The 25,304-nt window shown below is 40.5% G+C and overlaps 1 protein-coding gene across 1 annotated transcript in view; it reads right to left on the bottom strand.

The window, feature by feature from the left end:
- The window catches only part of FMN1 (formin 1), a 457,430-nt gene that overhangs the window by 88,004 nt on the left and 344,122 nt on the right, over window positions 1–25,304 (bottom strand). Inside the window, 1 exon segment of the mRNA XM_027553461.1 lies at window positions 18,326–18,418. Coding sequence (XP_027409262.1) covers window positions 18,326–18,418 — 93 coding nt within the window.

Raw genomic sequence — 25,304 nt, 5'->3', positions numbered from 1 at the left:
CCCGGATGAGTCAAGTCAACCCACAGAACAGGGACAGATGGTAATAAACCTACTCAGTTTTGAGTTTATCTATTACAGATAGCCAGAATATAGCGTGTGGATTCTTAATGCCAGTAAGCTATAATCTCCACGTGCAGACATATATTCCAGAAGCAAAGACTGTGTTCGTCTTGCTCATCATTAACAAGTAGCACAGTGCCTAGAACGTAGTAAGACCTTACTATTAAAAGAACAATTTGAACAGCTATATCTATGCTAGGATGGCAAAAAAAAAAAAAAAAAGACCTGTTATCAACAAAGTATTGTAGATGGAACACAATCTGACTCTGTTTAAGAAATATAAGTCACAACAAAACACAAGGGACACACAAAGGAACATAATGGGAGGGTTAAGGGAAGGCAGAGGGCAAATATTTATGCATATTACTTGCTGAGATACTGTACTAGGTGGCTGACACATGTAAGCTGATTTGATCATTACAAAAACCTTACGGTGTTGATGTTACTACCTCTATCTTTGAGATGAGACAACTCAGCCTTGTTTGGATACAATAACTTTCAAGGTCAGAAAGGGAAAGGATTTGAACTCAGGTTTGTGTAATTCTAAAGCCAGCCCTCTTTTCACTACAGTCTCCCAGGAGACTACAACAGAAACAATAAGAAAACAATTTGAAAGAGATGCAAAACCCATCCCTTGAATCTTACCCAGGACCAACTAGCTTCATTAATTGCTGTCAACATGCTGGAACCTATTTCACCACATGAAGCTCAGACCAATTACTGTTAATGCCACAGCCATGACTACAAACTGGAAACCAATGCCAGAGGAAGCTTAAGTTTAAGAAAGCAGATGATCACGCACATATATTATGTTAGCAATTAGGTTTAATCCTAGAATCATGAAACCAAAGGGAAGATATTGAGGAAAGAATAGTGCCCTCCTGGGAAGAATAGCAATTTCAAATATATTTTTAGTGGATTTCCGCATTCAATCTATTTGAATATATTACACTCCCTTAGAATTATATTACAATTACTCATCCTACATTTCATTTATTTCAGCAAGGAACTGGGATGGAGTGATGATCTCAGTAGGCAGATGGTTTGTTCATTTCAATGAATAATTTGAATGTCAACACGTTCGTAGATGATAGGGAGAGAGGGGAAGTGGTAAGTTAAAAAAAGGTCCTGGTGCCAGACTCTGAGATGGTGTGAGGATGTGCTATCATGGATCAGCACTTCAAGAAGCTAAGCACTTAGCTTTTGCTAATTTTATTAAAGGACATAAACTAACACTGCATATTTTCTATAGTGGAAAAACCATTGTTTATCCCTATTGAAAACAGTTATGATCTACTCAAATACACACTTTTTTTATTTGCAGAAGAAAACTAATAGAAATCAAAACTTGAATATAAAAACTGGTGGAGAAGGGTAGATACAGTTCTCAATTCAAAAGCTTAATAAAAGGATCAAGGAATTAAATGATCACATTCTCTAGCTTCAGCTTGCAACCTTTCAAAGTCTCATCTTTCTCCCATCTGCTAGAAAGCAGAGTTTGAATGTTCCGGTAATTAACAGTGTTCAAGGATAGTTAAAATCATTTACTCTAGTGGTACTCAGTGTCATTTTCAATCACTTTTAGCCAGTGGAACAAGGCAATCAGACTCTTTGTGAGTCCCAGGGATGATGTGTTTGCAGTTCAACTTGATGGCCACTAGGTGGTGATATTGTTGACTTGAGTAGCCATGAAGTTAAATCCACAAGGCAAGTCATGTTTAATAGAATTATGGAAACATTTTCTATAATTAAAGAATAACTATAGACATTACAATTATAATTTAAAATGAAATATTTTAATATTATAGTAAAAATACACTACTGTAGAAAGGCTCAGGCATATCTGGTACCTTATTTTTCCTCTAATCACATATATCAGTTCAGTTCAGTAGCTCAGTCGTGTCCAATTCTTTGCAACCCCATGAATTGCAGCACGCCAGGCCTCCCTGTCCATCACCAACTCCCGGAGTTCACTCAAACTCACATCCATCGAGTCGGTGATGCCATCCAGCCATCTCATCCTCTGTCGTCCCCTTCTCCTCTTGCCCCCAATCCCTCCCAGCATCAGAGTCTTTTCCAATGAGTCAACTCTTCACATGAGGTGGCCAAAGTACTGGAGTTTCAGCTTTAGCATCATTCCTTCCAATGAACACCCAGGACTGATCTCCTTTAGAATGGACTGGTTGAATCCCCTTGCAGTCCAAGGAACTCTCAAGAGTCTTCTCCAACACCACAGTTCAAAAGCATCAATTCGTCGGCACTCAGCTTTCTTCACAGTCCAAATCTCACATCCATACATGACTACTGGAAAAACCATAGCCTTGACTAGACGGATCTTTGTTGGCAAAGTAATGTCTCTGCTTTTGAAGATGCTATCTAGGTTGGTCATAACTTTCCTTCCAAGGAGTAAGTGTCTTTTAATTTCATGGCTGTAATCACCATCTGCAGTGATTTTGGAGCCCAGAAAAATAAAGTCTGACACTGTTTCCACTGTTTCCCCATCTATTTCCCATGAAGTGATGGGACCAGATGCCACATATATAGTGATCTACAAATTATTCTTAATGGAAATCAACCCTGAATATTCACTGGAAGGACTGATGTTAAAGCTGAAGCTTCAATACTTTGGCCACCTAATGCAAAAAACCAACAAACTGGAAAAGACTCATGCTGGGACCTACTGAAGGTAGGAGAAGGGGAGACAGAGGATGAGATGGATGGCATCACCGACTCAAAGCACATGAGTTTGAGGACACTCTGAGAGACAGTGACGGACAGGGAAGCCTGGTGTGCTGCAGTGCATGGGGTCGCAAAGAGTTGGACATAACTTACTGACTGAACAACAAATTATAACAAATAAAGCTTCATGTCCTAGGGAAATTCAGTTTATTTTCATTGCTTTTGACTTACTTTTAGAAAAGATGACAAGTTGAACATGATTTTCCCTCTGGTATGTAAGACCTTTTACTATACTTATTTATTATTTGCCATTTGATTTTGGAACTGCAGTTATTCGAATCATTAAGAAGTAACACTTCCGTGATTGATTCTCTGAGTTCCAGCCTCTAAACCTTTTGATCAGATTGTGATAAAATGCCTGAGAATATAGCAGTAGCTGACATATATATAGTGCCAGGCTCTGTGCTTAGCTCTCCACCTACATTATATCATTCAGTCCTGGGTTGCTATTGGCTGCCACAATTCTTCTCAAGCAAAATGAACTCAACAGAAGAAATAGACCTGTAGGCAGGTGGAGAAGGGGACAACAGAGGATGAAATTGTTGGATGGCACCACTGACTCAATGGATATGAGTTTGAGCAGGCTCCAGGACAGGGAAGCCGGGCATGCTGCAGTTCATGGGGTTGCAAGGAGTTGGACACGACTTCGTAACTGAACAAAAACAACAATTATTTGGAAGAATGAAGAGATCATTCCAGAGTTGTACATTATCTGCAAAATCACATATTATATAATATGTATTCTGGACAATAACTCCCAGAAGGCAGTATAGGTGTTAGGTTCTTCCAACATGAAGACAATAACTAAGTAATTCAAAGAGAGAGCAATTGCAATCAATCACTGATGAAAACCTCAATGATAGTTGTCAAGAATCCAAAGAGGAAGTGGTGGCTGAGCCAACAATTACACAAAGCAATTTATCATGAAAACACTATTATGCAAGAATGTAGAGTTCAATACTGATTCCATAAAATACTGAACTACTTGTCATTGCAATTCTTTCCTAAGTACAAATGAAACTTCTGTTGTTATTGCTGGTTGGGGTGGGAGGTGGGGGAGAGGGGGTTGGCGCCTAGAATGGAGTCTCTATTAGGACTCCAGGAATGGGAGTTGCTGGCATTAAACTATGGTGGACAAGTCTGCTATTTTCATGTTTTTCTCATTTAGATGGTAAGAGAAAATGCTTATTTCTGGTTAGCTACCAGGGTCTTGGAACATAGAAAAAAGAAATTATTTTCCAAGTTATTACAATGGCACAATACCAATACTGGGATTAAGATCACACTGACCTTGAGTAAGTTCCTGAAATTCTCAGGCTCAGTCTCCTTACCTGGAAAGTTAGGGATAATAAAATCAGCCTCAAAAGACTGCTGCATTAAATGAAGCACTGTTTTAACTGTTGGAAGTCATGATGCATTCTGGAGATCAATCAAGATGGTGGAGTGAAAGGACATGGAATTCATCTCCTGATAAGAACATGTCAAAAATACATATACCTGTGGAGCAATTCTTACTGAAAACTAACTGGAAACTGGGAGAAGGACTACGTGCAAACAACCAAGGCTGAAAGAAAGGTACACATGTAGTTGGGTAGGAAGTAAAGAAAAGTGACTGGGTAGGGAACCTGTACCTAGGGGATGCAGAGGGAAGTGGGAGGTTTCACAGGTGGACACCCACCCTGAAAGGGAATGGGTCAAGCCACAGACTGGATGCCCCACTCCTAGGGTCCTACTAGGGGAGAGGAGTCCCTTGGGCTCACTGGAGGACTTCTGGGATAACAGGAGCTTGGCAATGGATCTGGGGCAGCCACAACTGGGAATACTCAACTGTGAGATGCAGAGGCAACCTGGTCCCAGGGCAGAGCCCACTGTTGGTGCCTACTTGAGCAGTGAATCAGCAGCAGTCCGTATCTTTGACGGCGGACACTCTACCACAGCTCACTCCCCGACAACACACACTGAGAATCTGCTGTGGGCTCCAGTCTCCGGGCACTGTGGCTCCACGACAGGGTGCCAGAGACTAAGGTCAGTGACTGGCTGTGAGGGAAAAGGGGACTTGGACCCAAGACTGTGTCGAGTGGAGGGAGGGAAACAATTCAGGGCATCTACACAAGAACAGGGATTCCCAGGTGGTGCAGTGGTAAAGAATCCTGCCAAAGCAAGAGATATGAGTTTGATCCCTGGGTTGGGAGGATCCCCTGGAAAAGGAAATGGCCACCCACTTCAATATTCTTGCCTGAGACAGAGACCTGGTGGTCTACACTTCATGGGGTCACAAAAGAGTTGGACACGACTTAGCAACTAAAAAACAACACCAGCACAGCATCAGAAACAGCTTGGACCTCTGCAGCTGACATGGGCTTAGAGCCTGCACGAGCCCCCCTTGCTTCAGCACTGCCCCTCTCTGAGGCAAGGGTCTCCATGCAGAGATGGGACACACTTAAAAGGGACAGAGACAGTGTGAGCCTGAACCTCAGGACTTCTGCTCCAGCAGCGTGGGATCCAACCCTGTCCCTAAAAGGGCAGTGAGGGTCACTGAGCAGAGGGGTGTCCTGCCCCATACCTGGTTCCAGCTCTAGCCCCTCCATCTCCAGCCACACCCTCTACCAAGGTAAGAGCTAACAGCACCCCCCAAGGAAAGACGAACTTGTGTCCGTGTCAAATCCAACTCTCCCACTGAAGGCATCGGACACATGCAGTCTGTATAGGGATGCTCTCACATAAGATGTGTGTAACGGTTTCACCTAAATACACAGAGGCAGAGAAAGTAAAATGAAAATGCAGAGGAATGGCTCTCAAAGGAAAGAGCAAGAAAGAAACCCCTGTAAAACAAAACAGTGAAATAGAAATAAATAATTTACCAGAAAATGAGTTCAAAGCACCGGTAGTAAAAATGTTAGCTGGATTAGGGAAAGAATAGATGTACAATGTGAAGATTTTAACAAGAAAGAGGGAAGCTTACCTATCCTACTGTACTGCCAAGAGTCTGTTATTGAATTTTTATAATTTTGCCAGTCTTGAATGTGAAAAAATGGAATTTCAAGGTAATTAATTTTGCATTCCTCTCCTTTTGAAAGTGTTATTTTTCATATGTTAAAAAAAGCAGTTTCTGTTCATATTATTTGTCTTTCTTTTTAATGGGTGCTGGTTATTTTTCTTCAATGTCTAGAAGCTCTTATATAGAAGGTAGATTGAGCTCTCACCTATGCTAAGAGTTGCAAATTTGGGGTTATGATGGATTTATTTTTATTATATTAAGAAAGTATGTGCTAGTTAATTATTATTGAGCTTTTAAATGAAGAATGGATGTTGAGTTCTGTCACCTGCATTTTTTAATCACCTAAAAGAGATAATCCTGAATATTCATTGGAAGGACTGATGCTGAAGCTGAAGCTCCGATACTTTGGCCACCTGATGCAAAAAGCCAATTCATTGGAAAAGACTCTAATGTTGGGAAAGATTGAGGTCAGGAGAAGGGGGAGACAGAGGATGAGACGGTTGGATGGCATCACCGACTCAATGGACATGAGTTTGAGCAAACTCTGGGAGATGGTGAAGGACAGGGAAGCCGAGTGTGCTGCAGTTCATGCATTCACAAAGAGTCAGACAAGACTTACTGACTGAACAACAACAACAAAGAGCTAACCACATGAGTTTTCTTGTTAGAGCTATTAATTGATGAATTGTATTAACTCACTATATTAGCAAGATGAGACTTCCCCATATAGTCTCATCTTTACATTCTGGGAATAAATTTCATTTGGTCATAAGATGTGCTGTTTTATTTAGAAGTTTTAAACTATCAGTTTTCTTTTTCTTGGGGGGGGGGCAATATTTTTCAGGTATTTATATCAGTAAAAAGAATTTAGACTTTTTTTTTTTTTTTTGCAAAACTTTTCATTGGAGAGAAAGGGGAAAAAAAGTTACTGAAAAGAGAATTTATTGGATGCTTAGCCAAAAAAGAAAATGAAATATTGAGGAAATATTGAGGAAATATTTGAGTAAATACTTGAGTAAATTAAATATTTAAAGGGGGTTGAGTGGAAGGGAGAAGAGAGGAGGAAGAAGAGGCAGAGAGTGGGTAGGGAGACGACAGAGAGGAGGGAGAAGAAGAAATACAGAAGCTGTTGGGGCATGAGGAAAATACATGCTCTTGACAGAAATTTCTGGAAAAAAAAATGGATTCAAATTAATCCTGTCAGATAAGAGTCTACTTGATAAACCTCTGATAAGGTTTTCTCCACCTTCCAAGGATTACTGCTCTGTTACTTCAGTGACCTGGAAATCACAAGACTGTCTTAATTCTTGGCTATCTAATGTTCTCTGGAGTCACCCCCACGGGTGCTTTTTTGAGTAGTGATGTATACAAGAACTCATTTTGGCCCATGTAGAGTATGTGTTTCCCCTGCCACAGTCCTTCCTTCTGGAAGTTCTGTAAAGAATATAAGAATTATATCCTTTCACAGGTCTGACGGTCCAGATCAGTGACCTGTCCTGATCTCTGTAACCTTAAAGTCTGAATATAGTGGCTCAGATGGTTTTCTTTCTATATTCTGGGGGCTGAAGTGAAGAGATTACCTAATAACCTGTTCTTATTCCACAGTTTCCAGAGGTTCAATTTCAGCCTTTATCAATCTACTCTAAGTATTTATGAAAAAAATGGATATCTGCAACATAGAAAGATGCTTTGATATCCAGGAGACCTAACCACAGGTGTGTGATGTAGAACAAAAACGCATCTTACCAGATCCTGGCACAATTTACCAACACTAAAAGGACTTAAACAGGAAACCCATGTAGGGGGAAAAAAGTCTGCAGGCACTTTACAAGACACAGGTTTCTTTGTTCATTAATTAAAAAAATAATTATTAACACCTATTATCGGCCAGGCTAAGCCTATATTATATTGAGACAAGAAAATGAACAGAACCAGACAGACATAGTTCCAGCTATCACTGTGTCTGCAACTTAATAGATAAACCTTTTTGCTTTCAATGCTTAAAATCAGAATTATTGTTATTTTTTTTTAACTTGGTAAACTTATCTACTTAGTTTTTATTAGAACACAGTTTCTTGACATTAAGTGTATCTTTAATCTCAGATGGTCAAAGAACCTCAGAAGATAGTTGGATAAATTAAGACTAGCACAGTTCATTCAGATTCACTTTAAGATTCCCCTCATGGATGCCAAGTAAAACTAATGGAGAATGAGATAAGGCCAAGTGTGGGAGAGTGTTGGTATTAGCACCAGGTTAGATTCCAGCCCTCCCTGCCAAAGCTATAAATACAAATGACCAATTTAACAGCATGAAAAGACCACCCTAAAGATCTATACCTGAGATCTAATCAGTTGTTCTGCGCCTTCTTTCAATTACAGGATCCCTGCCACGTTTATGGGGACTTTTAATACAAGCATCACATTTTTGAAGGCCATATCATTATGACCATGTTTGATCTGCGGGTGGGAAAACATGAGCTCAAATAACGCCTGCACAAGGTCACTCTGAACGGAGCTGTAAACTGGAACCAATAAGAGCCTACTGTGGAAAAGCAAAGCGAAGTCAGGGAAAGGGCTCAGATTGTGGAGGATGCAACTCGGAAAAGGGGTGCCATTAAAAGTACTTTCGATTCTGGGTGGAAAGCGAGATTAGTTAAGCACACGCTTTGTCAAACAACACTATTTAAGGGCATTTGGAGAAGGGAAGGATGATAAAAGAAAGAAGGACAAGCACATCATCTCCACTTGAGTGTGGCAACAGGATATGATTTACAAAAGAAAATTAAACCATCATGAGGGCAAAAAGAAACGAACTGCAGCTCATATGAAAATTAGCCTAACCATGAACCAACCGAGTCACAATGCATGCGTGTGACTCCTCAGGTGTAAAGAATGTAATTGCTTAAGGCTTTAGGAGAGATGAATCTCTAATAGAAAACTGGCTTTCCAGCCAGAAATACTCAAATACTACAGAAGTATAGAAGTATGTTTTCTCAATTATGATTATTATATTATACCTTGTACTCAGATATTCTGATACTCCAGGAATTTTTCATTCTCCATCCTTTCTTGGGGGATATCTCCTTCATTCCTATGATTTAAACTGCCATCCTCTGAAGTCTCACCCAATGCTCTCCTCTGAGCCCATATTCTATTTGTGTCTCAAATTTATGTCAAGTCAACGTGTCCAAACTTTATGCCACCGTATTCTACCTCAAGTGAGACTTCCAGATCAGTATCCAGCCAGTTATTCAAGCAAGAAAAAGGAGAGTCATTGTTTCCCCTCTGTGTTTGTACTTCTCATAGGTTATCCAGTTTTGTAACTTCTAAAAGCTTTATCAATATGTTTCTTCCTTTCTTATTTCTACTGTGGTTGCTTTTGCTCAAGTTCTTACAAAATTGCTCAAGTTCTTATCATCATTGGCTGCACAGCTACAGAACAGCTTGATAGACTGACTTCCAATTATTTACTATCCCAACTCTTCTTTATATTGCTCTTAATTGCAATGTATTTCTTTAAAATTTTTTTTTTCTTTTTTTTTGGCCATGGTGCACAGCTTGTAGGATCTTAGTTTCCCAACCAGGGATTGAACTGCACACTGCACTTTCATCAGGGAGAGTGTGAAGTCCTGACCACTGGACCACCAGGGAATTCTCTATAATGCATTTCTTAACAACAAAAAGCAAAATGATTCCAACACACCAACATCACAACAAACAAGCCCAACAGAACATGTCACTCCCACACACATAATTTTTCAAAGGGCTCTCACTTGCCCATAAGACAAAGTTCATATTTTTAAGCAAGTCACTGAGATTCTCCTCTCCTTTGGGGTCTTGAGTTTTTGCCATATGCCTTGTGATACAATCACACCAAGTCTTCTGCCATTGCCCAAACAGCATGTCTTTCATCCTGAGATTTGCAGTGTTTTCCTTTGCCTGGAACACCCTTCATAATTTGTCTGCAGAGAATTTCTAATCTTTAATTTCCTCATCTGTACAACAGGGTGATAATAGTGTTTACTTCAGAGGGTTGTCATGAAGACTAAGTAAAATGATCTACTCCCCACAGTGCCTAGCCTATAGAAGCAATCACCAAATATTAGCTATCACTGTCATTGCTGTCACTGTCATCACTGTTATCTTTGTTTGGTTTTGTTTTCAAATCTCAACAAAAATATCTCCTTCGCTCAGTCTCCCCTCACTTACCTAGAACATTAATCATTCCTTCTCTCTGATCTGATATGCCTAACTATGGTACCTAACAGAAGCAGAAGATATTAAGATGACGTGGCAAGAATACACGGAAGAATTGTACAAAAAAGATCTTCACAATCCAGATAATCAAGATGGTGTGATCACTCACCTAAAGCCAGACATCCTGGAACGTGAAGTCAAGTGGGCCTGTGGATGCATCACTACGAACAAAGCTAGTGGAGGTGATGGAATTCCAGTTGAGCTATTTCAAATCCTAAAAGATAATGCTGTAAAAGTGCTACACTCAATATGTCAGCAAATTTGGAAAACTCAGCAGTGGCCACAGGACTGGAAAAGGTCAGTTTTCATTCCAATCCCAAAGAAAGGCAATGCCAAAGAATGCTCAAACTACTGCACAATTGCATTCATCTCACATGCTAAGAGTCGGACATGACTGAGCGACTTCACTTTCACTTTTCACTTTCATGCATTGGAGAAGGAAATGGCAACCCACTCCAGTGTTCTTGCCTGGAGAATCCCAGGGACGGGGGGGTCTGGTGGGCTGCCATCTCTGGGGTCGCACAGAGTCGGACACGACTGAAGTGACTTAGCAGCAGCAGCAGCACACACTAGAAAAGTGAAAGTGAAAGTGAAGTAGCTCAGTCGTGTCCCACTCTTTGTAACCCCATGGACTGTAGCTTACCAGGCTCCTTAGTCCATGGAATTTTCCAGGCAAGAGTACTGGAGTGGGTTGCCATTTCCTTCTGCAGGGCATCTTCCCAACCTAGGGATCGAACTCGGGTCTCCCACACTGCAGGCAGATGCTTTACCGTCTGAGCCACCAGGGAAGCACATAAAGGTTGTCAACCCCTGTCTTATTTGTTTGTTTGGGCCGCACCACTGCAGCATGCAGAACTTCCCTGCCCAGGGATTGAACCCATGCCCCCTACATTGGAAGAGTGGAGTCTTTACCACTGGACCACCACAGAAGTCCTGTGAACACGCTAGTAAAGTCATGCTCAAAATTCTCCAAGCCAGGCTTCAGCAATATGTGAACCGTGAACTTCCAGATGTTCAGGCTGGTTTTAGAAAAGGCAGAGGAACCAGAGATCAAATTGCCAACATCCGCTGGATCATGGAAAAAGCAAGAGAGTTCCAAAAAAACATCTGTTTCTGCTTTATTGACTATGCCAAAGCCTTTGACTGTGTGGATCACAATAAACTGTGGGAAATTCTTCAAGAGATGGGAATACCAGACCACCTGACCTGCCTCTTGAGAAATCTGTATGCAGGTCAGGAAGCAAGAGTTAGAACTGGACATGGAACAACAGACTGGTTCCAAATAGGAAAAGGAGTACATCAAGGCTGTATATTGTCACCCTGCTTATTTAACTTATATGCAGAGTACATCATGAGAAACGTTGGGCTAGAAGAAGCACAAGCTGGAATCAAGACTGCTGGGAGAAATATCAATAACCTCAGATATGCAGATGACACCACCCTTATGGCAGAAAGTGAATAAGAACTAAAGAGCCTCTTGATGAAAGTGAAAGAGGAGAGTCAAAAAGTTGGCTTAAAGCTCAACATTCAGAAAACTAAGATCATGGCATCCGGTCCCATTACTTCGTGGGAAATAGATGGGGAAACAGTGGAAACAGTGTCAGACTTTATTTTTCTGGGCTCCAAAATCACTGCAGATGGTGACTGCAGCCATGAAATTAAAAGACCCTTACTCTTTGGAAGCAAAGTTATGACCAACCTAGATAGCATATTAAAAAGCAGAGACATTACTTTGTCAACAAAAGTCTGTATAATCAAGGCTATGGTTTTTCCAGTAGTAATATGGATGTGATAGTTGGACTGTGAAGAAGGCTGAGCACCGAAGAATTGATGCTTTTGAACTGTGGTGTTGGAGAAGACTCTTGACAGTCCCTTGGACTGCAAGGAGATCCAACCAGTCCATCCTAAAGGAGATCAGTCTTGGGTGTTCATTGGAGGGACTGATGTTGAAGCTGAAACTCCAATACTTTAACCACCTGATGCAAAGAGCTGATTCATTTCAAAGGACCCTGATGCTGGGAAAGATTGAGGGCAGGAGGAGAAGGGGATGACAGAGAATGAGATGGTTGGATGCCACCACTGACTCAATGGACATGGGTTCGGGTAGATTGTGGGAGTTGGTGATGGACAGAGAGGCCTGGTGTGCTGCGGTTCATGGGGTTTCAAGGAGTTGGACACGACTGAGCGACTTAACTGAACTATAGTACCATATTACATCAATTTCAAAATTGATGGAATTTTCGTATTTCAGCATCTTTGATACTGGGGTACATCTTGGAATCTATGACAAGTCCTGGCTTAATTGGCAGCAATTTTTGTTTCTTTGGCCACCTGATGTGAAGAACTGACTCAATGAAAATATCCTGATGCTGAGAAAGATTGAAGGCAGGAGAAGGGGATGACAGAGGATGAGATTGTTGGATTGGCATCACTGACTTAATGGACATGAGTTTGAGTAAGCTCTGGGAGTTGGTGATGGAAAGGGAAGCCTGGTGTGTTGTTGTCCATGGGTCGGCAAAGAGTTGGACACGACTGAGTGACTGAACTGAGTAGCACTTGGAATAATGTTGCTACTTATATTGAGTAGCATAGTAGATGACACCTAAACTTGTGATAACTGCCATAAAAACATGATTATCCAGGGTGGATAATGCATATTTATAGTAGACAGGAAATCCCACATTTTCTGTGAATCAATGAACCATCTCCAGAAGAAAGGGACTGCTATGTGGAACTCTACAGTAGCCAAGAGCTATTTCATTCGTATATACTGCAATATAGCAAGGACCCACCCCCTGAACCACAGACAGGCAGCCTGATGAAGCAGCAAGCTATCACCTCCTTCAGTTAAGCACTCACATCTGAGAGCCAAACAGCCAGATCCAGAGAATGAGTGGGGAGAGGCGAGTTTGTGATACTGGGTCCCAATAACCCAGATTCAATAAGCTCAGAGGGTAAAACAATTACGTGGAGAAGAGAATGAAGGAATATGGTGGGAAAGGCCAAGGGATCATGCTTCTAGACAGCTTGTCCAACTGAGTGCAAAGCAAGCCACAGACATAATTTTAAATGGTCTAGTATCCATGCTTTAAAACAAAAACAAGTCAATTAAGATTAATAATATATTTTATTAGTTTAACCCAACATAGGAAAAAAATGCTATTTACCATGAAACCAATATAAAAAAGAAGAAATATTTTGGGGGACTGTCTTCAAAATCTGATGTATGATTGATTCCTATGGCACATCTAAGTTTGGATCAGCCACATTTCAATTGCTCAGCAGCTGCACGTGGCCAGCGCCTACCATCCTGGGCAACACAAATCTAGACTGCTTTTTTGACCAACTCAGTTAAGTAATGAGTCAACAGTAACAGGTATTTCAACAGAGGCTCTATTTCACCACATGATATTGGGAATGTTTAAGGTTTATTTTTATATTTTAAAATTCTTTTTAGAATAGTAATTTTCCTTCAAATTCTTTTCGTGTCTCATTTTGGCTGACTTTGTTTTAACCATAATTTGAGGTTATTCCTATGTCCTTCCCAACTGCCCTTCATTCTGCTGGATAAAGAAGAGGTGACTTCTTTATTCAATTATAGACCTTTCCCCAGTGAGTTGATCCCTGGGAGAGGGACAAGGGGTCTATGGTTCATCTTAGGGTTGTCAGCTTCTGTCACAATGCCTAACACATAGTGGGCTCTGAAGAAATATTTTTGAAGACGCATTAAAAGGTAAACCAAGGTTGAAAACAGCGGTTCTCAACCTGGGCTGCACACTGGGATTACGTGGGGAGTTAAAAAAAAAGAGTGCTGACGCCTGGTCTCGCCCCCAGAGATCCTGGAAGTAGGTCTGGAATTTGGCTTGGGTGTTGAAATTTTAAAAATCTCCCCCAGGCAATCCTAGTATGCAGTCAGGGTTGAGAACCGCTGCTCTAGGGCTTTCTTAGGACAGCTTACTCTGGCCACATCCTTGCTTTCTTGACACAAGGTTCAGTTTGCCTCAGCTCCATTCCTACTCTCAGAACAGATCATAGTTTCTTAAGAAACCTTGTAGAGAAGAAATTAGGACAGAATTCCCAAGAGTGATTTGCAAATCCTTTCCAAGGCACTGAAGAAGATTTTCAATGTTCTAAATCTATTCATATTTATATTTTTCCAACAAAAGGAATAAAATTCACAATGTAAGTGTTTTAAAATGCTGCTGCTGCTGCTGCTGCTAAGTTGCTTCAGTCGTGTCCAACTCTGTGCGACCCCACCGACGGCAGCCCTCCAGGCTCCCCCATTCCTGGGATTCTCCAGGCAAGAACACTGGAGCAGGTTGCCATTTCCTTCTCCAGTGCATGAGAGTGAAAAGTCAAAGTGAAGTCGCTCAGTCGTGTCCGACTCTTAGTGACCCCATGGACTGCAGCCTACCAGGCTCCTCCGTTGATGGGATTTGCCAGGCAAGAGTACTGGAGTGGGGTGCCATTGCCTTCTCTGTTTAAATGCTAGCTAATTTGAAAACATCATAAGGCCATTATAGCATACAGACTGATAATATCCAGGCATCCTCACTGCAGAATTTTTTAGATATAAAAGAACAGCAATTAAAAATAGAAATGGACAGCCAAGACATGGAAGCAACCTTAATGTCCACTGACAGACAAAAGAATAAAGATGTGGTGAGTGTGTGTGTGTGTGTGTGTGTGTGTGTATACTGTGCTTAGTCACTCAGTCATGTCCAGCTCTTTGCGACCCCATGGACTGTAGCCTGCCAGGCTCCTCTGTCCTCAGTGATTTTCCAGGCAAGAATACTTGAGTGGGTTGCCTGCCATGCCCTCCTCCAGGGGATCTTCCCAACCACCCAGGTCTCCCACATTGCAGGCAGATTCTTTACCAACTGAGCTACTCAGGAAGCTTACATATACACATATATACACATCCATATACACACCATGGAATATTACTCAGCTATAAAAAAGTGAAAAATCCCATCTGCAGCAACATGGATGGACTTGGAGATTATTATACTAAGTGAAATAAGACAGGTTAAGACAAATATCAAATGTTATCACTTATATGTGGAATCTAAAAAAATGATACAAATGAACATATTTCCAAAACAGAAAGAGATTCACAGACAAAGAAAATAAAGTTATGGTTACCAAAGGAAAAAGGAAGGGCAGAGAGAGGGATAAATTAGTAGTTTGGGCTTAACATATACACTCTGCTGCTGCTGCTAAGTTGCTTCAGTCGTCTCCGAGTCTGTGAGACCCCACAGATGGCAGCCCACCAGGCTCCCCCATCCCTGGGATTCTCCAGGCAAGAACACTGGAGCGGGTTGCCATTTCTTTCTCCAATGCATGAAAGTGAAAAGTGAAAGTGAAGTCACTCAGTTGTGTCCGATTCTCAGTGACCCCATGGACTGCAGCGTACCAGGCTCTTCCATGTCTACTATATACAAAATAGATAATAAGGACCTACTACATAGCACAGGAAACCTTACTGAATCTTTTATATTAGACTATAAGGGAAAAGAATCTGAAAAAGAATATAAATATTTATATATATATATATACACACACACATACATACATACATTCCACCTGAAACTAACACAATACTGTAAATCATCTAGACTTCAATAAAAGAATTTAAAAAAATCCAGAAATGGGGGAAAAAGGAATGAAATTTAAGCACACATGACCTCATTTCAAGTTTCCTATACATATGTCAAAAGTAGAAATTATTAATTTGAGGTCAGCAAAAGGAAATATTGTGTGCTCTTCTTTAGGCCATTTAGGCTATACATGAAATAAACATAAAGCAATGTATCATAGCAAATGAAACAACTAACAAAGGATTAATTTCCAAAATATACAAGCAGCTCATATAACTCAATGCCAGAAAAACAAACAACCCAATCAAAAAGTGGGAAAAAAGACCTAAACAGACATTTCTCCAAAGAAGACATACAGATGGCTAACAAACACATGAAAAGATGCTCAACATCACTCATTATTAGAGAAATGCAAATCAAAACCACAATTAGATATGACCTTACACAGGTCAGAATAGCCATCATGAAAAAGTCTACAAACAATAAAAGCTGGACAGGGTGTGAAGAAAAGGGAATGCTCTTGCACTGTTGGTGGGGAATGCAAATGGATATACCCACTATGGAAGATGGTAGAGATTCCTTAAAAAACTAGGAATAAAGCCACCATATGACCCAGCAATCCCACTCCTAGGCATATACCCCGAGGAAACCAAAATTGAAAGAGACACATGTGTCCCATTGTTCATTGCAGCACTATTTACCATAGCTAGAGCATGGAAGCAACCTAGATGTCCATCAACAGATGAATGGATAAAGAAGTGGTGGTACATATACACAATGGAATACTACTGAGCCATAAAAAGGAACACATTTGAAAACCTATTATACAGAGTGAAGTGAGTCAGAAAGAGAAAGATAAATATTGTATTCTAACACATATATACAGAATCTAGAAAAATGGTACTAAAGAATTTATTTACAGGGCAACAGTTGAAAAACAGACATAGAGAATAGTCTTATGGACATGGCGAGAGGGGAGGAGAGGGTGAGATGTATGGAAAGAGTAACATGGAAACTTACATGGCCATATGTAAAATAGATAGCCAACCGGAATTTGCTGTATGGCTCAGGAAATTCAAGCATGGGCTCTGTATCAATCTAGAGGACTGAGATGGGGCAGGAGATGAGAGGGAGGTTCAAAAGGGAGAGGATATATGTATACCTATGTCTGATTCATGTTGAGGTTTGACAGAAAACAAAATTCTGTAAAGCAATTATACTTCAATTAAAAAAATAAATTAAAAAAAAGCAATGCATCTACTTTATAAATCACATATAAAATCTAATTTTAGCCATATAACTCATAAATGTTGGTATTACTGTCCTCAAAATGATACCGTGGCCTGGTGCCAGGACTCCCAACATATTTGAGGTTCAGCTGTGGCCAAGAGAGAACTCTGACTTCTGCTTCAACACAAATGAGACCTCATCCAGGAGGAGGGAGCAATGAACTCTGTACCAAGGGGCCAGTTGGAATGAAGTTTCTCTGACTCATGGACTGAGAATTTCCCTGCCAGTTCCCAAGGTGGTTTGGCCATACTTGATGGATTTACTCTGCTTAAAGGTCTTTTGTTGATAGTTTGGTATCATGTGGCCTTATTAATAAATAGAAATAGCATGCTAATAAACCACTAAAGGTTCCTACATGCATTTCCCCTGGCTTTTGAGCAAAGACAAAAGCCCCCTCTTACTACCGCACACTTTTTTTTTGTTTATTTAGATATAATTGATGTAAAACATTAGCTTCAGGTGTACAACATAATGATTACACACACACATACACACACACACATAAATAGTGAAATGATCATCACAGTAAGTCTAGTTAACATCAGTCCATGTAGAGCTACAAATTTTGTGTGTGCGATGAGAACGCTTTAAGATCTACTCTCTTAGCAACTTTCAAATACACAGTACAGTATTATTAACTACAGTCACCATCCTGTACATTACATTCCCCATGAGTTATTTCTTTTACAACTGAAAATTGCACCCCACACTTATTTTTGTTTCACATCATAAGTTGGATTTGAGAAACCAGAATAGGAAATATCCAAAAGGCATTAAACTTTCATACTCACTAGCAGGGCTCAACAAAAGTTCCCCAGTCCTGCCAAAACCATGGAGGAAGGAACATAATTCGGTACGATTTTTAAGTCAGTACTGGGTCTCATGTATATCACTTCCATCTGCTAACCCCTGAGGGCCGATGGGTGCCAAGTGATTGGATATGTGACATTCACCTGGCCCCAATTTTCCTTTCTGAAAAGGAATGGAAAATACAATACCAGTTTCCAAGTTGCTACGCTCATAAAACCAGAAAGATAATCACCACCCGCCTACACGACTGCATAAGCCTTGCATGGCCGTCACTTGTCAGTTCACAGGTATGGAGAATCCTCGGGGGAACCATCAAGAGACAAAGAGAAAGCTTTCCCTCGCGAAGTTTATAGAGACAGGAGTAATGTTAAAGGATTTAAACTATTACAGCACATTTGAAAGGTGATATAAAGGTTACAGGACAACTTCATCTACACTGCGCACAGATCCACCATGGGAAGATGGTCTATGGGATCCTTGGCGCTGCCGGGGCTCAGGCAGGATGTGCAGAGTGCTGGGGCTCCGAGAAGACGGGGGACAGGAGGACGTTTCAGAATGCCACATCTCCTACCTTTCTGGAAGAACTCTTCAAGGCTGTCCTTGAACGGCTGCAGATACTCCTTTGGAGACTCCTTACACACGACTGCCATCTGCTTCTCACTTGCTGTGAAGAGAAGGCGGCAGTCAGACTTCCTCAAGAACACAGATCTGCTGAACCCATGCTCTGTGCTCTGCATTAAGTGTGGAATCCTTACCCATCACTATTTATCCAAATTACAGGGCAAGAAGCAAAACCAAAAAACAAAAATAATTACTCATTCTATACCTTTCTTCAGGAACAGGGAAATGCATCACCTTCAACGTTTTTTAATTTTTTTAAAGAAACGCAGCAAAACTTCCGACTTGGCACAGGTGAAAAACTCTGCTTTTTGGTCTCTCGAAAAGAGAGGCAAAAGCAATGTAAGGACTAGTCCTAGCAAATTAAGAGCCCAGATCCTCTTCAGATTCATAGTCCAAAAGCTTAAAATAGATGTTGCAAAAATTCCGAGGTCTTGAACCACCACACAGCATGAGAAGCCAGGTTGGGGAGGATCAAACCTCTCTTCACTTTTGTTCACCTACCCTTCGCATTAATATTTTACTAAATCATGTGAAATCATTTTAAATATGATTTACTACAGACAGGATATCCAGAATTTACCATATGTTGTTTTTTGGTAATCAAGAGCCCTCAGATCAGATAGTTTTCATTTGGTGACATGGAAACTACAATTACCTGTAACAAATCTGTCACAAAAGGCAGTTAACCCAGACAAGGGGCATTTCCCTAAGTTTTGATATGTTTGTACAGTGGCAGAAATGCATTGGGTAGAAGAAAAGGCTTCATTTCTCCCAAGCTAGAGCTGAGTCATGATCACTTTTGTCTGTCGGTCACGGCCATTACTGGCGTGCCATTGTTCAAGAGAATATATTAAAGCACCAGATATTCACCATAAACACATCACCATAAATGGTTCAAAAAAACAGAGAAAGGTATACTCTTGGAGGAATTTACAGAAGCACAAAGGAAGGTATTTTGGAAGAGTACGGTTAGAAAGGATGCCTTTATGTCGGGAAATCTGTATTCAAGAACTTGGTGTTTCCAAAACCAGCATCCCAGAATGTTTACTATGAACATGTGAAGTAATCCAGAAGCACAACAGCCCTGAACAGAAAAGGCAAAAGAGGTCCTTCGAAATTAGTTACTTGACATTTTCTCTTACAATATTGCCACCTAGATTGCTGAAATCCTAGATGACTCTGGGAGACTATCAGATTGTACTGCAGATGAAAGCATGATGGCAGGGAATTCTGTCAAGTTCAGCATCAGCTGCAACCTCAGAATCACCTCCAGGGATTCCCTCCTGGGATCATGAGGCTGATCACAGGACATGAGGGCCTAAATGCAGGCTCTTCCCATTGACATAGTTATTTTTCAAACGTTTTTAATAGAGTTTATTTTGAATATCTATGATGAAGTATTCTGATAATCACTCTAGTGCTATCTAGGAAAACTTTGTCTGCAGGGATGCAAAGGTTCATTTATTTTTTTTTAAATGATCCATCTTATCTGGAACAAATACCTTAAAACCAGTCCATCATTATTTCAAAACATTCCTCCCCCAACTCCTACACTTTTACCTTTATTTGTCAGTATGTCTGTCCTCTCCACAATACCTACTTAATAATTTTCTACTGTTGTATGATTTTCCTTTACCTCTTTGCTAGTTCTCTCCTATGAACCTAATACTCTACCAGTGTTTCTCAAATGTATGTTACATCAACATGTCCAAAATTTGTGGTGGTGGTTTAGTCGCTCAGTTGTGTCCAACTCTTGTGACCCCATGGACTATCGCCCACCAGGTTCCATAGGATTTTCCAGGCAAGAATACTAGAGTGGGTTGCCATTTCCTTCTCCAGGGGATGTTCCTGACCCAGGGGTCGAACCTGGGTTTCCTGCATTGCAGGCAGATTCTTTACCAACTGAGCTACCAGGGAAGTATGTCATTATATTTTATCCCAAGTGGGTCCTCTACATCAGTATCCAGCCAGTTATTAGCGCAAGAAAAAGGAGAGTTGTCCTTTTCTCCTCTGTTTTTGTATGTCTCATAGGTTACCTAGTCATGTAACTCCTAAAAGCTTTATCAGTACATGCATTCCTTTTTATATTTTTACTGTGACCAAAATGATAAGTACCTCCCCTCCCATCACTATTCTATTATCAAAATAATGACTTTGGGTTAGAGCTATCAGAGAGGGAAGAGGGATAGTGTATATAGAGCTGGAAGAGGTGAATGTATTGTTTTTATTCTATTCTTTTTTGTTTTAAGGGAGAGAAGATCAAAACTTAACTTTGAAACTTAAGTTTTTTGTGGTCTCTATGGATTAAAATGCAAGATCATCCATTGAAAATAAAAAGGCAAAGGGACAAAAAAAAAGATGAAACTAATGGATTCTTGTTGCTCATTCAAATGAATTCAAACTTCCAGGCTGAAATTTAAGGCCTTTTCCTTTTTCAGCTTTATATTTTCCCATATATTTGACTAATGAGACCAAAATTACACGTTTCCAAACTATATCAACCAGTATTGCCAGCTCCATGCCTCCACTCATGCAGTTCTTTGTCCACCCTGCTCTCACTCCCTACATACTTTCTAGTGCATTTGATAAAATCCTATTCATCCTAATAAAGTTTTTCTGAGATGCCACCACTACCATAAAACCCTTCCAATCCAAAGTTTTTGAATCTTTTGAACATCTATCTTCCAGAGAGCATTTATGTTTTACCTTATATTATATTTGTCTATTTATATTAATCCCTGCAAAATCACCATGCAGGTTTCATTTACTCATCCCCAAACTTGTCCAGAGACCTCCATGCATCTGGCCAAAGCATCAAGATTCTTATGTGTAGGAAAGTGGAAAAAAAAATTTAGCAATTTTGACCCTGACTGAGTGAGCTCTCTAGGGACGTAATATGATCTCCTTGTCTCTACTTTTTCCTTCCTTCCTGGGGCTTCCCTGGTGACTCAGATGGTAAAGACTCTGCCTGCAATGCGGGAGACCCGGGTTCAATCACTGGGTCATGAATATCCCCTTAGAACAGTGAATGGCTACCCATTCTAGTATTCTTGCCTGGAGAATCCCATGGACAGAGGAGACTGGCAGGCTACAGTCCATGGAGTCGCAGAGTCAGATGCGACTAACACTTTCACTTTCCTCCCTAGGTACATCAACAGGTCCCAGTGAAACACTGTGACTGTCCCAAGCTGATGTGAAAGTGCTTAGTGTGAGAGTTGGACTGTGAAGAAGGCTGAGCGCCGAAGAATTGATGCTTTTGAACTGTGGTGTTGGAGAAGACTCTTGAGAGTCCCTTAGACTGCAAGGAGATCCAACCAGTTCATTCTGAAGGAGATCAGCCCTGGGATTTCTTTGGAAGCAATGATGCTAAAGGTGAAACTCCAGTACTTTGGCCACCTGATACGAAGAGTTGACTCATTGGAAAAGACTCTGATGCTGGGAGGGATTGGGGGCAGGAGGAGAAGGGGACGACAGAGGATGAGATGGCTGGATGGCATCACTGACTCAATGGACGTGAGTGTGAGTGAACTCCGGGAGTTGGTGATGGACAAGAAGGCCTGGCGTGCTGCGATTCATGGGGTCGCAAAGAGTCAGACACGACTGAGCAACTGATCTGATCTGAAACATCTACCACTTCATGCTGGAAGGCACAGGAAAGTAGCAAAGATTGTTCTCCTGATTGAATAGTTGTGACAGCAGACTAAGATGCAGGAGACTGATCAGACACACTTTGGAAGAGTTCTACTTTCAAGAATTGACATTTTCCAATGAACTTTTATGACCACATAAACTTTTCTGATGATACCAAACTATGATTCTGAAGCCATATTTATTCTCACAATATAAATTGGGAGAGGGTTTCAAATTAAATGGTCTTCTATTGCATTCATATTCCAACAGTTTCATTTATAGAGAACTATGTTACATGAATACAAATAATATACAGTGAGGCAGGCCTGTATTTTGGTAAAAGGACATAACTGAAGCCAGGACAGTAATTTCTTCAAGGTTATTTCTTCCTAGGCAAAGCAAAGCCCAATGTAGAGCTTCTTTTCTCAATTACACAAACAAAACCTCTGTCTCTGTCTGAATTAAAAGGGTTGATCACTGTGGTTCTCCCTTTGTGCTAGATGACAGAGCCCATGGTGTCCATCAAACTCCCCAGATTGGCCAGGTAGTGGTGTGGTAAAAGGCTGGTGCTTGGATCCACACGTACCTGAATGCATGTGGGTTGTGGCTTTTCTCATTTGCAAAACGGGGACCCCCTTACTCACAGGCACAATAGTCTTTCCCTTCTCTAGGGGATCTTCCTAATCCAGGGATCAAACCCAAGTATCCCGCACTGCAGGCAGATTCTTTACCAGCTAAGCCACAAGAGAAGCCCAAGAATACTGGAGTGAGTAGCCTATTCCATTTCCAGCAGATCTTCCCGACCCAGGAATCGAACCAGGGTCTCCTGCATTACAGGCAGATTCTTTACCCACTGAGCTATCAGGGAAGCCCTACAGGCAAGATACATGAATTAAATGAGCCAATGCATGTAAAGTGGTTTGCAGAATGCCTGGCACTATCAAGTGGCATCCAATATATTATCTGTCACTTTTATAACTTTGTAAAATTGGTTGGGAAACATGTCATATGCAGAACAGCAAGAGAGTCATGGCTGGAGATTATGAACTACAAATTCTACACACTCTATTTATGAAAATACACCTCAGTGCAAATCTCCTGTTTGGAACAAAGAGATAATGATTTTTGTTCCCTTGCTGATGATCTACCACCCACTATGAGAATTCAAGGAAGCAACTCCCGGGGGAAAGATGAAGCAAAATGTGAAGTAAGTGTCTGGGGCCTCCGAGCCTCATGGGTTTGAAATGAGAAACACTGAAACCAGTCCAAAGGACAGCAGCTTCCCTGCTGGGTCCCGAGGTCCTGTTTGCACCCCAACGGGCACAGCCTCCCACGTGGCCTGTTAGCATTAAACTTTTCCACACGATCAAAGCACAGGGCTGCCCTCTGTCTGAGTGCAGTGCCATATTCGATGGCCAGGCAGCTGGCCGGCTCCCACTTATTAATTTGGCTTATCCAGGATGCATTCGAGCAGACAAACAGGAGACCTGAAGACTAATTAACACTGACACTGGAGACTGGCAGTGCATAAAGGAGACAGGTCCCTGACAAAGCCCCAGTGCCATTCATTGTCCAACCAGGAGACACTTACACAATGTTGCTGGACCACCAAGGCTGCCTCACATAGGGCTGTGCCGGGAGTTCCAACATTAGAAGCCAAAGTCACCCAGGATTCTTTCTCTCTCTCTCCTTCTTCTATTAAGTTTGATGAATTAAAGAATATATTAATTCCTGAAGTTAGTTACTAATAGATCATTGTGAGAGATGAAATATTGAAAGCATTCTCTAAAATACTTGATAATATCCTATCCTATCCTTTCTCTGAGCTCCATGCTCAAAGAACTACCTCAGAGAATTGCTAAAGCAATACAAAGAACAGAGACAGTATGAAAAACTATTAATATATGCCAATAAAATGGGCAGCCAAGAAAAAAATGGACACATTTTTAGAAATGTATAATCTCCCAAGGTTGAATATATATGTATATCTTATATAATAAAATTATTGATACTAAATTGAGATACTAACTAAAGGTTAAGTACTTATGAAGCATTTAAAATATAAAGTATAGCCAATACTTTATAATAACTATAAATGAAGTATAATATTTAAAAATTGTGGATCACTATGCTGTATACTCAAAGCTTATATACTATTGTACATCAAATATACCTCGATTAAAAAAAACCTTAAAAAATAGGTTGGTTGTCAAATATTTTAGAGGAAGGAAAGATATAGCTTTGAATGTTTTGAGATTTCAAATATTAGACTGTTAAGTTTCTAAGTGGTTGTCTGTTTTTTTGTTTTTTAAACCTTTAAGAACAAGGAAGAAAGCTTATTGAGTCGCTTAAAAAGCATGGGTAGGTTAGAAGGACACAGAGGCAAGGCTGACACATAATTCATCAAAATCTGATACATGTTTAATCATTTTAACAGATCAAATGTACACAGGCATTTCTAAGGAAAACAGGCTACAAATTTTTTTCTGTATGAGTGAAGGACCTATGGTCTTTGTAATGAAGTCAGAATACAGTTTCAGAGAAAAAGAAGGATGCATCTAGGCTTTGCTTTTTAAATCTGGGATTCCCTCTTTTTCCCCTCTCTACCTAATTCCTACTCAACCTCTTCTTGGATCTGGGCCAGTTTTACTTGTTCTTCAGTTTTATAAGATCCTTAGCCTTTCTCTGAGCTCCATGCTTAAAGAACTAACTCAGAGAATTGCTAAAGCAACACAAAAACTGAGAGAGTATGAAAAACTAACATATGCCAATAAAGTGGACAACTGAGAAAAAATGGACAAATTTCTATAAATGTATAATCTCCCAAGACTGAACCAGGAAGACAGAAAATATGAACAGGCCAATTACCAGTAATGAAAGTAAATCAGTAATAAAAAGTAATTCCTGACAAATGAAAGTCCCAGACCAGACAGCTTCACAGACGAATTCTCCCAAACATTTAGAGAAGAGCTAACACCTATCCTTGTCTAACTATTAAAAAAAAAAGAAATGAAGAAAAAGGAATGCTTCTGAACTCATTCTATGAGGCCAGCATCATTCTGATATCAAAATCAGACAAAGACATAACACACATGCAAATTACAGGTCAAAACCACTGATGAATATAGATGAAAAAATCCTCAATAAAAAACAGCAAACTGAATTCAACAATACATCAAAAAATGTCTTATACAGACATCTAATGAATTTCTAAACACTAACAATGAACTCTCAGAAAGAGAAATTTAAGGAAACAACTGCATTTATAATCACATTGGAAAAAATAAAATATTTAAGAA

The sequence above is a fragment of the Bos indicus x Bos taurus genome, chromosome 10 (genome assembly GCF_003369695.1).
Source record: "Bos indicus x Bos taurus breed Angus x Brahman F1 hybrid chromosome 10, Bos_hybrid_MaternalHap_v2.0, whole genome shotgun sequence".
Lineage (NCBI taxonomy): Eukaryota > Metazoa > Chordata > Mammalia > Artiodactyla > Bovidae > Bos > Bos indicus x Bos taurus.
Note: the sequence above shows the minus strand (reverse complement) of the source record. Positions and strands in the feature narration are given on the sequence as shown.